Here is a 14,702-nt window from a genome sequence, read left to right as displayed (position 1 = left end):
CCCATGCATACCCCACAAGACATGCCACAAGACACACCTTCACACCTTCACAGTCCATAAGCCCAGACAGACTATGGGATGCACACAGTACTACACAGAGCCATGACTACATGGAACTCTATTCCACATCAAGTAACTGAAGCAAGGAGTAAAATTAGATACAAAACAGATGAAAAACACCTTATAGAACAGCCGGAAATGTGAAGCAACACAAACATTGACACACACACACACACACACACACACACACACACACACACACACACACACACACACACACACACACACACACACACACACACACACACACACACACACACACACACACACACACACACACACACACACACACACACACACACACACACACACACACACAATAACATACATACACATGGATTTAGTACAGTAGATACAGTATCTGGTAGTGGTGGAGTAGGGGCCTGAGGGCACACAGTGTGTTGTGAAATCTGTGAATGTATTGTAATGTTTTAAAATCGTATAAACTACCTTAATTTCGCTGGACCCCAGGAAGAGTGGGGATCCATAATAAATACAAATACAAGGGCCATCATAGTGAGTGATATACAGTACGCCGCCATTCCTACGTCTACAGTCCAGCATAGTGTTTTGTCTCCACTGCTTCCAATGAAGTCATCCACAATAAGAACCTCAGCCTAATGACATCCTCTAAAATCATGGATTTCATCCAAGCAAAGAAGTTCATAGTATATTAAACCCCTTTCCTGCAGTCAAATGACCAAATCACCCTCAACTGGCCTCATGGGTGAAATGTTATTCATATTTTTCAGAATTTTGTAATTAATAAACATACCTTATTTTTAAATGCCGAAATCCGGTGTTTCTATGTCAAAGAGTTTTGTTATATTTCAGTCTTCTGTGATGTATATAAAGTGTAATATCGGGATGCAAACTAAAAATGGTACACATTTAAACTCTATATTTGACATGGTACAGGTGTCGTTTTCTTTAAGCCCATAGTTTAAAACCAAAAACACTCTGTGTGACCCTGATTTAGCCCACTTCTGTAAAAGGTTATAAACACTCCATGCTAAATGATCACTTACTACCCACCATATTGAGGAATACATTTAAAGTAACCTCAGACAGAAACACAAAGTAACACAAAGGCAGCCAACGATCCCCATGGCTGAGACATGGATTATCAGTTGTCATCTTTGATTAAATGCTTGTAGCTACAAGCTGTCAGGTATTAGAAACTAGAGGAGGTGGAGAAAGACACCCTGCCAATTAGGACAGACAGACCCAGGGAGATTTGATCATCATATGTGATTTCATGAATATTGCATGTGCACTACTCCCTGGTGCTGAGATTAAAATTAGACAAAAAAAAGTGATCTATTGGCAGAAATCTCAAATTCACTCATTGGTTAAGACGTGTGTATCATGGTAGATACAGTGAGCTACTGCTACAATACACGACATTATAGCCTGAACATGGAAGCACTGTATGCACATCTGCGCAACATGAAATACATCATTTCTTCACATGGTGCAATATATATTTATGATTTCATATAACATGCATGGGCAGTGAAATACACATTTCAATACAAATACAGACATCCCTCTACATATGTGGCTTGCCTTAACCCCTAATAATGAAGGATATGGGACCTATTTGATGTTCTTTGAATATTGCAATAAACTCATCTTGAGGAAGGTATCAATTTAATTCATGACTTGCAGTGAGAGGTAAGGTACACGTATAATGCCTTTCATTAGCAAGGCGGTGATGCAAACCATTTCGTAAGCTCTTCGGCGGCCAATCCTCTAATGGTTCGAGTAGGAGACGGAAGGGAAAAGACACGGATGTAGACATAAATTCACACAGAGAGACATTAACAGTTGAACGGTGCCTGTCAGAGGCAAGACTGAGGAGTCAAATAAATCACAGAAGTAGAGGGATTTTGAGTTTACACACGGCTGGGTCTCAGATCAAATAGACATAAAAGGGCCACCATGTCTTCATTTGTGCCTTTACGTCGGCACCGGATAAACACAGAGGAAGGCAGGGAATGTTTGCTCATTCAAAATAACGTACACACACACACACCTCCGTCCTTGCCCGATCCTACTGCTCCACAATCTGATTAGAGATAAATTACAGATAAATTGCCCCTCTATAAAGTTAGATGGCCTCCTAACTTGTCTGAGCTAAATCAAGATAAGGCAAAAGAAAACCTTACAAATGATCACTTTCAAAGTGTCTGGGTTTAGACAGGGCTGTAGAACGAGATCTCGATTTTATATCTTACCATTTGTTTTTTGACTGCGACAACAACCGTGATTGCTGCCTCTCTTTATAACGGCCGTACAGCAACTTGACACCTAACTCTAGTCGTGATTGAATTATCATCACTCGTCTCTAGAGCGGGCATAACGAACACTGTCAAAGGTTTCATCATGCATAGGTGAAATTATACGTTTGCAGCACTCAACACGTCAGCATGGACAGAAAATCCGGCTCATTAATTTGATTGGCCCAAGTTTATCATTTACATCAGTCAGGCTGTCCATGTACAGATGATGAGGATCTTTTTCCACACAAGATAACGGGTGGTATTGAAAGTTGAATCCAGAGTTCAAATATACACTGACTGTTACCATGGCTACGGGAGATGGGGGGTGGGTAGATTGCTGGATGTCATCATGGGGTGGTGTTGACACCGGGAGGGGGCAGGGTCCATGGTTTTCACACCCCTTGCTTCTCGCAGTTTCACTCCTGTCCCCACCGCGGCATCAACACCGAAAACAACACCCATATCAGTGACACACGGCACATACAGCTTGCCCCGAATTAGTGATGGGGATTGAAGCCTCTTGTAGCATAGAGTTGTTGTTTTTTGCCAATTGTGTTGAATAGCCTTTTTTGTCTTCTATCAAACCAATCAGGTGGTTTTTCGATGAAACAAATCTTCGGACATCATTGATCATGTTCTTCTGATAAAGTGATACAAGCATCGGCACACTGCTTCGAAGTAAACTGCTTAGTGATTTCGACACACGCATCGGAGCGCCAGCATCAAACATAACATAATTTCCCCGAAATCGACAAGACCTCACACCCCCCACGCTTCCTAAACATCCACCCACCGCTAATACCCCCACTGAGGCCCTAATTCAGACATACTCTGGAGTTTGATTGTAATCAATACTCACAATGGTCAACAAATACCATTGTTTCAATCTCTGTTCATTTATATAAGTCAGCCAGCTCAACTCAGGACTGTTGTGTGTCAAAATAGTCTCGTCCAGCCAAGAGACATAGTCTAAGCAGATATGGATGGAACTCCAGTGTACCCACAGTACTTACTATAGAATTATGTAGTAAACTTTAGTATACCATAGAATATTATACTACACACTGTAGTATCCCTTGATCATGTAGTACTTACTATAACCTGTTGTAATATACTGTAGAACACTATAGTAAATACTGCAGTATTCACCGTAGTGTTTTTGCAGATTTTAGTCTGCAAAAACACTACGGTGAAAACTATAGTATTTATACCATAGTGTACTATGGTATTTTTTTATGTGGATACACAAAAAAATGCTGGGTTAAAAACAACCCAATTCGGGTAAATATTGGACAGAACACATGTTATTTGAACCCAGCCAGTTGGGTCACAAACAACCCATATTTTTCTTTAAATTGGGTTATTGATGCTGGGTTATTGAGCTATGATCCACCAGATCAGATGAGAAGACTGGAGGCGTGGCTTTTAGATAGTTATTTTTGGCAACCCATGAGAGTGCGTCTTTCCAGTAGTTAAATTTCCACATGTTAAATTTGAGCACTGAAACTTTTTTAGCTTTAATGAGGTTTACACAAGAGTATGAGTTCCTTAAGTGCAAATGCGTCTCCCAATTTTGGGATAGTTATCACTTGTGTAAACCTCAATAAACTAATGTTGTCTCAGTGCTCAACCTTAACACGTGTTGACAACACAACAGAACAGATGGACCGGAATGACATTTACTCTCATGGGTGGCCAAACAGAACAATCGAAAATCCACACCCCTACTAAGCCATGTCCTCCAGTCTTCTGATCTGACCCGATGGATCATAGTTCAATGACCCAACTAAAAGCTGATTTATGCTTGAGCTGTAAATTTGGTTGGAGGCCCCGCATTGAGGGTGTGACGCAATCACCGTGCGCCTCCCAATTTATGAAACAAAACCGGAGGGATCCGTATAGCTCCGTATAGCTCCACATTGACATGATTGGTTGACGGTAGGTGGGTCAGGAGGTACTGTATAAACACAAACTCACTTCCTTGACAACTTCCTTCACAACAGCTCTGCTCCGCAAAGCGCTAGAAGTATAAATGCTCTGACTTCTGTGGAACCAAAAAAGTGTGAAACAAATCAAAACATATTTTATATTTGAGATTCTTCAAAGTAGCCACCCTTTGTCTTGATGACAGCTTTGCACACTCTTGGCATTCTCTCAACCAGCTTCATGAGGTAGTCACCTGGAATGCATTTCAATTAACAGGTGTGCCTTGTTAAAAGTTCATTTGTCGAATTGATTTCCTTCTTAATGTGTTTGAGCCAATCAGTTGTGTTGTGACAGGGTAGGGGTGGTATAGAGAATATAGACATTTTTGGTAAAATACCAAGTCCATGGCCAGAACAGCTCAAATAAGCAAAGAGAAACGACAGTCCATCATTACTTTAAGACATGAAGGTGAATCAATCGGAATCATTTCAAGAACTTTCTTCAAGTGCAGTCGCAACAGCCATCAAGCGCTATGATAAAACTGGCTCTCATGAGGACCGGCACAGCAAAGGGTGGTTACTTTGAAGAATATTAAATATAAAATATATTTGCATTTTTGAACACTTTTTTGGTTACCGTTTTTTCATAGTTTTGATGTCTTCACTATTATTTTACAATGTAGCAAATAGTTAAAATAAAGAAAAACCCTTGAATGAGTAGGTGTGTCCAAGCTGTTGACTGGTACTGTATATTGCGGGGATCATTTGAAAAAGAGACCCGGGTCTCTGTGAGAGGTTATAGGAAAGTGTTTTTAAAAAGAGAGAGACTCTGTGTACCTGAAGCTACCTGTCTGTCTGAGAACACTGAATACCTGAGCTAAGATGCTGTTGAGGGTCACCATATCCACTATTTTGAATCGTGTTACACCCTTTTTACAGATTCAACTGAACTGTCCCTCTTTTTCTCTCTCCTGACACATGTGCCATGACGTTGTTTTTCCAACTCCCCCTTCAATGAAATGTTTTGTTTCTGACTATCATCTTCAAGAAACACCTATAATGAATCTTAATTGGAACAGGAAGAAGAAGTACAATACATGAAAACACACATATTATTTTAATAGAACAAATATTTACAACAGATTTAAATAATGAAGAAAATATATCAACCTCACTTTGGTAGCTATGATTAACTTCTGTTAGTTTTCCTTCTTCAATCAATAGAGGAGCCCAATGGAAAACGAAAACAAACAAAACAAAGTAAGGGGGCACTTGATGGGACAAGGTCTATCGGGGGCTGTGTGTTGGGTGAGAGGGGAGGGGTGGCAGATTGGGGCAGCAGAATGCCAAGAAAGCCCACTCATTTATGTAATAGCTACACTGATGGAAATGATTGTAAGCGTGTGACCTCTGCTCTCTCCCTCTTCCCCCCCTCCTCTCCGTTGTAATATAAATTAATATTATGGCAGAAGACAGACACACCGATGATCCGTAACAAGTAGCGTCTCTGGAGAGAGCCAGTGCCACGAGACGGCCCCTAATTAGGCCTGAATGATGGCAGGTTATTCCAACCACCACGCTCCCGGCTAATCTGTGCTACAGAGCCACACAGCCTGAGCCGAACAGCAAACATTATGTTTTAATCTTAAAGGCCAATGGGGGAGAAGTTCTCCAGTGGGCAGCTGTAGGTTTTAACTAAGCTTGTTGGGAAGTGGGAAGGCGGCTGCCCATGTGCAGATAGAGTCTATAGGAGTTTGTTTGTGTGCTCTCTGCTGTTCCATTCCCGAGGGTGGACGTATAGAGAGATACATGTTAATTAAAAAGATAGGGAGGCTCTGCTCTGCATTGTACAGCTGCAAGGCTAACATGTCCACCCATCCTGATATAAAACAGACAGCTTGATGGCTCCTTGTTATTCAAATAGGGTTTTTATCCAGCTCAAATGTAAACTTTCCCCCCTTCTTTTTATATATTTTTTTATTATATCTATATATTTTTTTTATATTTGCATAATGCCACAGGCAGTGCATTCCATAAAATGATGGGTTAAAAACAACCTAATTTTGGTAAATATTGGACATAACACACATTGGGTTATTTTGACCTAGCCAGTTGGGTCACAAACAACCCATTGTTTTCTTTAAGTTGGGTTGTTGATGCTGAGTTATTGAGCTTGGGTCCACCAGGTCAGATGGTAAGACTGGAGGCATGGCTTAGTAGGGGTAAACCCACATGAAAAAAATACCACAGTTTACTACAGAATACTACAGTACTTACAATAGAATTATGTAGTAAACTTATACCATAGAATATTATACTACACACTGTAGTATCCCTCGATCCTGTTGTGCTTACTATAAAATGTTTTAATATATTGCAGAATACTATACTACAGTATGTTACATTTCAAGAACCATCCCCCAACACAGCCGTAGAAGGGGTGCTGTGTGTTATGTGTGACACAGTTGTCAATCCGGGTAGTTGTTGCCTATGCTAGTTTCAAGTGCTAGTTTTCAAGTAATCAAGTGTAGCCGTCAGTCTGTGATTTATATTTATTGAAATTGGAAGTGGATTACGCTGGTAAAGCCCACATGTTCTTAACTGCTCTGTTGACAGACTTTATTACGTGTCTCTATTCGTCCACACGGCTGCTGGCTGCGCTTTGCTACCACCTAAAATATCATGAAAAATGCCCATTACTTTGATTCTGTAAGGACCCAAAAAACAGGCAGTGGGAGAACTTATTAATTTAAGTAAAACATTTTTTTTATGGTAAAAAACAATGTATTTGTCACGCCCTGACCTTAGAGAGCCATTTTATTTCTCTATTTGATTAGGTCAGGGTGTGATTAGGGTGGGCATTCTAGGTTTTCTGTTTCTATGTTGGTGTGTTTGATTCCCAATCGGAGGCAGTTTTTCTTTATATTTTGGATTTTGTGGGATCTTGTCTGTTTGTTGCTTTATGCACGACTAGCTTTACGTTCGGTTTGTGCTAATTGTTTTTTCACGGTGTTACGTTATCAAATAAAGAGAGAATGTACGCCTACCACGCTGCACCTTGGTCCGGTCATTTATCATCCGACGACGAGCTTAACAGTATTATTAGCTAGCTAGCTAGCTGGCTACAGGAGGCCACTTTGTAGGCAAACAGAGCTGCCAGCTAGCTAACTTTACATACTGTTTAGCAAAGTCAATTAAATGTCATCAGCTAGCTAACGTTCTATTAGCCAGCTATCTTAATCAAATCATTGTAAATTAAAACTCAGTCTCCAAATAAATTTGTAGATAACAGCCATTGAATAGGTTGACATTTCAGTTCCAGCTGTCAGTAAATGGACAGTGTAGGCTACTGGATACTGGATACTGGATACTGGATAGGGCAGGTAATTTTGTGGGAGGACATTATGAAAAGATTATCCAGTTCAAATCCCTAGAGGGGAGGAGTTTGAGGACAGAGAGATAAAAGCAACATATTTTTCAGTGCTGTCAAATTTGAGTATAATGAAGCCTGTTTGTTAGTGATGTTTTTGTCCTCAGATATGTTAAACTGTGAAAGCCTGTTTGCATGTCCCAAGAGACTAAGGGTATGTCCTATATGCCATGGGTTATACAGTATGTTATGACCTACTTATGTTATCAAAAGTATACAAAAATACAGGTAAAGATCACACACAATGTATAAACCTACTACAATTGGAGCAGGCCAACCCTACTTGAGGTTTGCTGGGTGTGCAGGGTTCTGTTTCAGCCCAGAAATAACACTCCTGACTCAATTTAGCAAATCTAATGAGTTGATAATCAAGTGTGCTATTGCAGAGCTGGAATAAAATTAGTCTGCTCACCCAGTAGATCAGGGATCAGTGGAGCAATGTTCACCACCACTGATATGTCGTTTTTTTCTTCTCACCTGAAATCATGCTTTAGCAATATTAGCCTACTTGTTACTACTCAATTATCTACTGTTGTTTAGATAAAGATGTCTAATCTTTCCAGATTAGTTATTTTTACATTTTGAAGTGATGAATTGTTGATTCTTTGAAGTGAAGTTTTTAAACTTCTTTTAATTGGTAAACTATTATTTAAAATTAACTAGTGTCAATGTAGATTAATCATCCATCACAATGCTGCAATAAAGAGGGGAGGGGGTTCAGTACTGTATGAAAATAAGGAGATGACTATTAGGTTACGGAAGATGAGCATTACAGGTAACATTGTATGAAGTTCATTTTATTTTATTGCATTCATTTTATCAATGTTGCTTGCAACATGATTGCAGTTGGTCCCATAGACAGTGCATGGTTGCTGTATGTATCACTGACCTTAGATAAGCTGCTAACCTTTTAGGTCACTAATATGAAGTTTTTCTTAACATTTTGTTGGCTTTATTATCTTGAGAGATATTTAACTAGCGAGTAGCTAGCTAGTTAGTTATACCTACAGTAGGTAGCTGACAAGGTAAAAACTAACCTCATTGTGGCTAGCTACTTCTTTCCCCTCATGCTAGCCTTTACAGACAATTATCACATTAGAAACATCAGAATTAAAAATATTGATTTGGCCTGCATTGTAGACCATTTCTACCCTCTTCCTGGAACTTTAGCTCACCTCGAAATAAAAGAGAAATGCTGCATGCTGCAAACATTCTAAATGTTTTGTCACCCATGCTTGTTTTGTTGACAGATTCTCCTACTGCACTAATCTGGTGAGCACCTTTGGAGCTCCCCCCAAGCAAGATTTGTCGTGTTGCTAGGCATCACTGATTTACACCAGGTTTCCGACCCCTCTTCCTCTTTAGCTAATTTCTGCTATGGAACTTCCCCAGATTTCCCGTTTTAGAGAAGCCTGGTTTGTGACGAGGCTAAGTGAAACCCAATGTGTGTGTCCTGTCCACTATTTAACCAGCGCTGGGTTCTTTTTAACCTCATAATATTTCAGTGTAGAAACTAAAAAATCAAATCAAATTTGATTTGTCACATGCACCAAATACAACAAGTGTAGGTAGACCTTAGAGTGAACAGTCTATGACTAGGGTGGCTGCAGTCCTTGGCAATCTTTAGTTCCTTCCTCTGACACCGACTGGTATAGAGGTCCTGGATGGCAGGAAGATTGGCCCCAATGATGTACTGGGCTGTACGCACTATCCTCTGTAGTGCCTTGCGGTCGTAGGCCGAGCAGTTGCCATACCAGGCAGTGATGCAACCAGTCAGGATGCTCTCGATGATACAGCTGGATAATTTTTTGAGGATCTGAGGATCCATGTCAAATCTTTTCAGTCTCCTGAGGGGGAATAGCCATTGTCATGCCCTCTTCACGACTGTCTTGGTTTGTTTGGACCATGATAGTCTGTTGGTGATGTGGACACTCAACCTGCTCCACACATCCCAATCCATGAGAATGGCCGTGTGCTCAGTCCACAATCATATTCTGTAGTCCACAATCATCTCCTTTGTCTTGATCATGTTGAAGGAGAGATTGTTATCCTGCCACCACACTGCCAGGTCTCTGACCTCCTCCCTATAGGCTGTCTCACTGTTGTTGGTGATCAGGCCTACCACTGTTGTGTCATCGGCAAACTTAGTGATGGCGTTGGAGTCGTGCTTGACCATGCAGAGTACAGGAGGGGTCTGAGCATACACCGCTGAGGGGCCCCTGTGCTGAGGATCAGTGTGGCAGATGTGTTGTTACCTACCCTTACCTCCTGGGGGCAGCCAGTCAGGAAGTCCAGGATCCAGTTGCAGTCGGAGGTGTTTAGTCCCAGGGTCCTTCCCTTAGTGATGAGCTATGAGGGCACTATGGTGTTGAATGCCAAGCTGTAGTCAATTAATAGCATTCTCAAATAGGTGCTAGCAAAACAGTCCTGTAGCTTAGCATCTGCGTCCTCTGACCACTTCCGTATTGAGCAAGTCACTGGTAATTTCTGCTTTAGTTTTTGCTTGTAAGCAGGAATCAGGAGGATAGAGTTATGGTCAGATTTGCCAAATGGAGGGCGAGGGAGAGCTTTGTACATGTCTCTGTGTGTGGAGTAAAGGCGGTCTAGTGTTATTTTCTCCTCTGGTTGTACATATAACATGCTGGTAGAAATTAGGTAAATGGATTTAAGTTTCCCTGCATGAAAGTCCCCGGCCACTAGCAGCGCCGCCTCTGGATGAGCATTTTCCTGTTTGCTTATGACCCGATACAGCTTGATGAGTGCTGTCTAAGTGCCAGCATCGGTTTGTGGTGATAAATAGACAGCTACAAAACTTATAGATGAAAACTTTATTTGTAAATAGTGTGGTCTACAGCTTATCATGAGATACTTTACCTCAGGTGAGCAAAATATAGAGACTTTGTGCACCAGCTGTTATTTATAAATATACTCAGACCGCCACCACTTGTATGACCGGAGGCAGCTGTTCTATCTTGAAGATGCGCCGAAAACCCTGCCTGCTGTATGTTATCCATGTCGTCGTTTAGCCACAACACAGTGAAACATAAGATATTGCAGTTTTTAATGTCCCATTGGTAGGATATCCTTGATTGGAGCTCATCCATTTTGTTATCCAATGATTGCACGTTGGCTAATAGGACTGATGGTAGAGGGGGTTTACTCACTCGCCTATGAATTCTCAGAAGGCAGCCTGACCTCCGCCCCCTTTTTCTTTTCTTCGTGCATATTACGGGGATTTGGGCCCGTTTCCAAGAAAGCAGTATATCCATCACGTCAGACTCATTAAAGAAAACATCTCTGTACAGTTCGAGGTGAATTATCGCTGTTCTGATGTCCAGAAGTGAGTGATACCATAAGTGATGGTAGCAGCAACATTATGTACAAAATAAGTTTTAAAAAACAAGTTACAAAAAACCTGAAAAAATTAACAAAATAGCACAGTTGGTTAGGAGCAGGTAAAACGGCAGCCATCGCCATCCAGCACCATTCTCTTCAAAAAAAGGGAAAAAAGTGGTGCTGTTGAACGAGTTCTGTCTAAAGAAAACATTTGTGGTACATATGGTTAAACAGGTCAACCATGACACATTGGCCTGGCACTTTTACAGGTATGAGGGAAGACATAATAATTAGACCATTGCGTTGACCAGACCTGTGTTCAAATAGTGTTTACTTTTAAATATTTTATGTGTTTGATTGATCCTGCCTGGAGAGCCAGAGAGACTGGTGGTTTGAAGATTTGGGAGTATTCCATTCGTCTGATTTTGCCAGGCAAGCTCAATCAAGGATTTGAAAGAAAACAATTCAAGCACGGCTCCTCTAGGATCAGTTTAGCCTTTTAGATCGTAATGAATAAGATTACACAGACAGGGGAGACACGATCCTAGATCAGCACTCCTACTCTGAGTCAGACCCTGGGCTGCCTCTGACACACAACTGTAGTGTATGAGAACAAGGTAAGGAAGGTGATGGCACGTAAAGGTAAAGCAATTTCCTCATGTATCATGGTGTGACAAGGACAAATGCACGTGATGTATAGGCTAGCTTAAAGTGCAGCAGAGAGCTTTTTATTGAAAGAGAAAAAGCAAAGTCCTAAAAATAATGCTATTCAAAGGGCATGGACAGGAGATGGCATGCTACACACTATGGTCCAACATATCAACACAATAATGTAATATTTTCAAACACCTCAATCAAGAAAATTATAATTTCACTCCAAGGTAATGACTCATTTGTGGAGTGAGACCATTAAATATGTGAGAACAAGAAATGTCAACACATTGAAACTCTTAATCGACCAAACAATCTACTTGATGGGATATGCGGCCAACAGAAGTCTGTGGCTCTGGTTAAGCTGTTCATTCAGTTTTGCGTCAAAGGGACTACCAAACTACCAATAGCCTTTTAACGATCCTACAGACTTGAAGGCAAATTGTCCCCAAACCAAAGAGTTTAACTGGCTTCCATGGCAGAACAGATTTATATCATACTGTGGTTACAAGACGAATGTGTAGGCTACATAAAACTGCTTTCATTTTCCAAATCAAATCATTTTGTTATTCTTGTACACCCCACTGTGATCAAGGGGAATGTAAATAACATATTTAAACAGGCCTAATAGCCATTCCCAAATCAATGCATCATTTTGATCAATCGTACTTATTCAGTTCTACATGCTTGCCTTTTCCCCCCTCTGATTGTGTTTTCCAAATGCCAGGAGTAGACGAATTGCCATTGCAGCAGTCATTTGGCGACAATGAGGCCAAATGCTAAACACAGAGAGAATGTATTGCACGGCTAAAGCGCCTGACACGCCTTTCTGAAACTAAATTCCAGCCTTCCCCTGTTTCATTTGCATAATGTTGTGATGCATTTTCCGCTCCAGTGCCCGCCACACTGATCCTCTAATTATACACACACACATGCACACGCACGCACACACACACTCACACACACTCCGAATGAGGAATCAGACCCGGGCAGACACCCACTCCACCCCAGCATGAAATATCATGTTACTCTATGATATCATTGTAGAGCCACGGGAAATTCAAACACTGTCATTAATTCAGCTGGCAGCAGCAGCAGAAATGACTGTAACATTGCTAATTAAGGATACAAACACCAACAATACCTGCAATTTGATCTAAAAGTGTCTCCCTGAAATTACCTCAAGCTTTGAAAGGGGATGATCCATACAGTCTGGGACCGATTCAAGTTTTATTGGGAACATTGGTTTCCAAAGGACACATGATGCCAACCAATGGGAATCAAACAGTGTGTGAGGAACACACTAAATTATTAAATATCTGACATTTTAAAAGTATATAAGCAATGTATATCATTTCCTTCCCCATCAGAAAACATACAGTATCTTCAGTTTCTCACCTGTCCAGGAGCGGCATTCTCACACAAGAGGGTCTCATACTCAATGGCAAATACCGGAGGGTTGTCATTGATGTCCAGCACCGTAATGACAGCAAAACCTTTTCCAACCTGGGTTGGATCATCTGAAAGACAGAGAGAAAAAGAGTTTATATCACAGTTGACTCCAGCTATAACTTTCAATACTTTACCCTGTCTTAACTTTGTCACCCTCCTCCACTTTCCCTACTATCGAGCATTCACATGTCTTTTTAATGAATCCCAAAGGCCGAGCAAAATTAGCAAATTGTGGCCAAAAGTGCCCGTTCTAATATAATATACAAGGCTTTCTCTGTGAACTGGCAATCCTTAGTTGCTCTGATGGGGATCAGCCAACAAGATCAAGCAGCTGATTATGATTGGAGTGGAGCTAAAGCTGTGGTGGTAAAGGCTAGGGATGCTAAATAAATGGCATCCTATACCCTATATAGTGCACTATATAGAACCCAGCTCTGCTGAAAGCAGGTGACTGTGTAGTTGTAGTACAGAGCATCCGGCACCACAGGCTCCACCACTGGCTCCCCTCTCTGACACCAATGTGGCACTGAATATAAACGGCTGGCTCCTGAGAGCCTGGATGGACGATGATTTAGCCTGGCGTCAGCAGCCACGCTGACAGGAGAGATGGCGCGCTGGCTGACATTCGGGAGCGGCTGATTTGACAGTAGTGAAAAGGACGTGTGGTACCCCGGGGCACAGATTTGTTGTCATTGGCATGTTCGGAGCAGAGTCAGAGTGCGGATGAAATGTGAGCGCTGACCGACCACGTCTCAAATGAACAAGATCCCTTAGCTAGAAGAAGTGCTCCTCTGCCAACTTTTGTCACAAAAAGCCCATTTACTATAAATAGTGTAAAAAGGCGTCCTGGGCTCTGAGAGAGACTGTTTGGACGCCTGATTCTACAGCTGCCACTTTCCGCTGTGAAGAGAATAGAAGTCTGACTGTGTCAGAGGCCAACGACTCCTCAGTGAAGGGCTGTTATGACATTTAGTACAGTTATTATTAAAGATGTTTACTCCCTATGTGTTACTATATCGAAACAAGAGGAAGAAGTATTATTTGAACATTCGTCTTAGGCCTATATTTATGGTTGAATAACAAGGCATTTACTTGAGGGATGGTGATTACCATGTTTGGTTTAGTGACTATTTGTGCATCGAGGAGAAGACTGATTCGCATATCGCCCCAGCAGACCCACTGATGGTGCAATCTCTATTGCACTCCATACTGCCCTTTCCCCTCTGGAAAAAAGGATCACCCATGTGAGATTGCTGTTCAATGACTACAGCTCAGCGTTCAACATAGGTGATGAGGGTAAGTAACAACACATCTGCCAAATTGACCATCAACAAGAAAGCCCCTCAGGGGTGCGTGCTTACTCCCCTCCTGTACTCTCTGTTCACCCACCACTGCATAGTTGCAAGCGACTTCAACACCATCATTGGTGACGGTAGTAGGCCTGATCACCGACAACGATGAGACAGCCTATAGGGAGGAGGTCAGAGAGACCTGTCAGTGGGGTGTCAGAACAATCTCTCCCTCATTGTCAGCAAGACAAAGGAGCAAATCGTGGACTACAGG

The 14,702-nt window shown here is 41.5% G+C and overlaps 1 protein-coding gene across 1 annotated transcript in view; it reads right to left on the bottom strand.

The window, feature by feature from the left end:
• Nucleotides 1–14,702, bottom strand: part of LOC135538703 (cadherin-7-like) — a 128,336-nt gene that overhangs the window by 23,984 nt on the left and 89,650 nt on the right. Inside the window, exon 9 of the mRNA XM_064964606.1 lies at nt 13,086–13,207. Coding sequence (XP_064820678.1) covers nt 13,086–13,207 — 122 coding nt within the window. The remainder of the gene's footprint in view (nt 1–13,085; nt 13,208–14,702) is intronic.

This window comes from Oncorhynchus masou, unplaced genomic scaffold, assembly GCF_036934945.1.
Source record: "Oncorhynchus masou masou isolate Uvic2021 unplaced genomic scaffold, UVic_Omas_1.1 unplaced_scaffold_2___fragment_2___debris, whole genome shotgun sequence".
In the NCBI taxonomy this organism is placed as follows: domain Eukaryota; kingdom Metazoa; phylum Chordata; class Actinopteri; order Salmoniformes; family Salmonidae; genus Oncorhynchus; species Oncorhynchus masou.
This window is presented reverse-complemented; position numbering and strand designations above follow the sequence as displayed.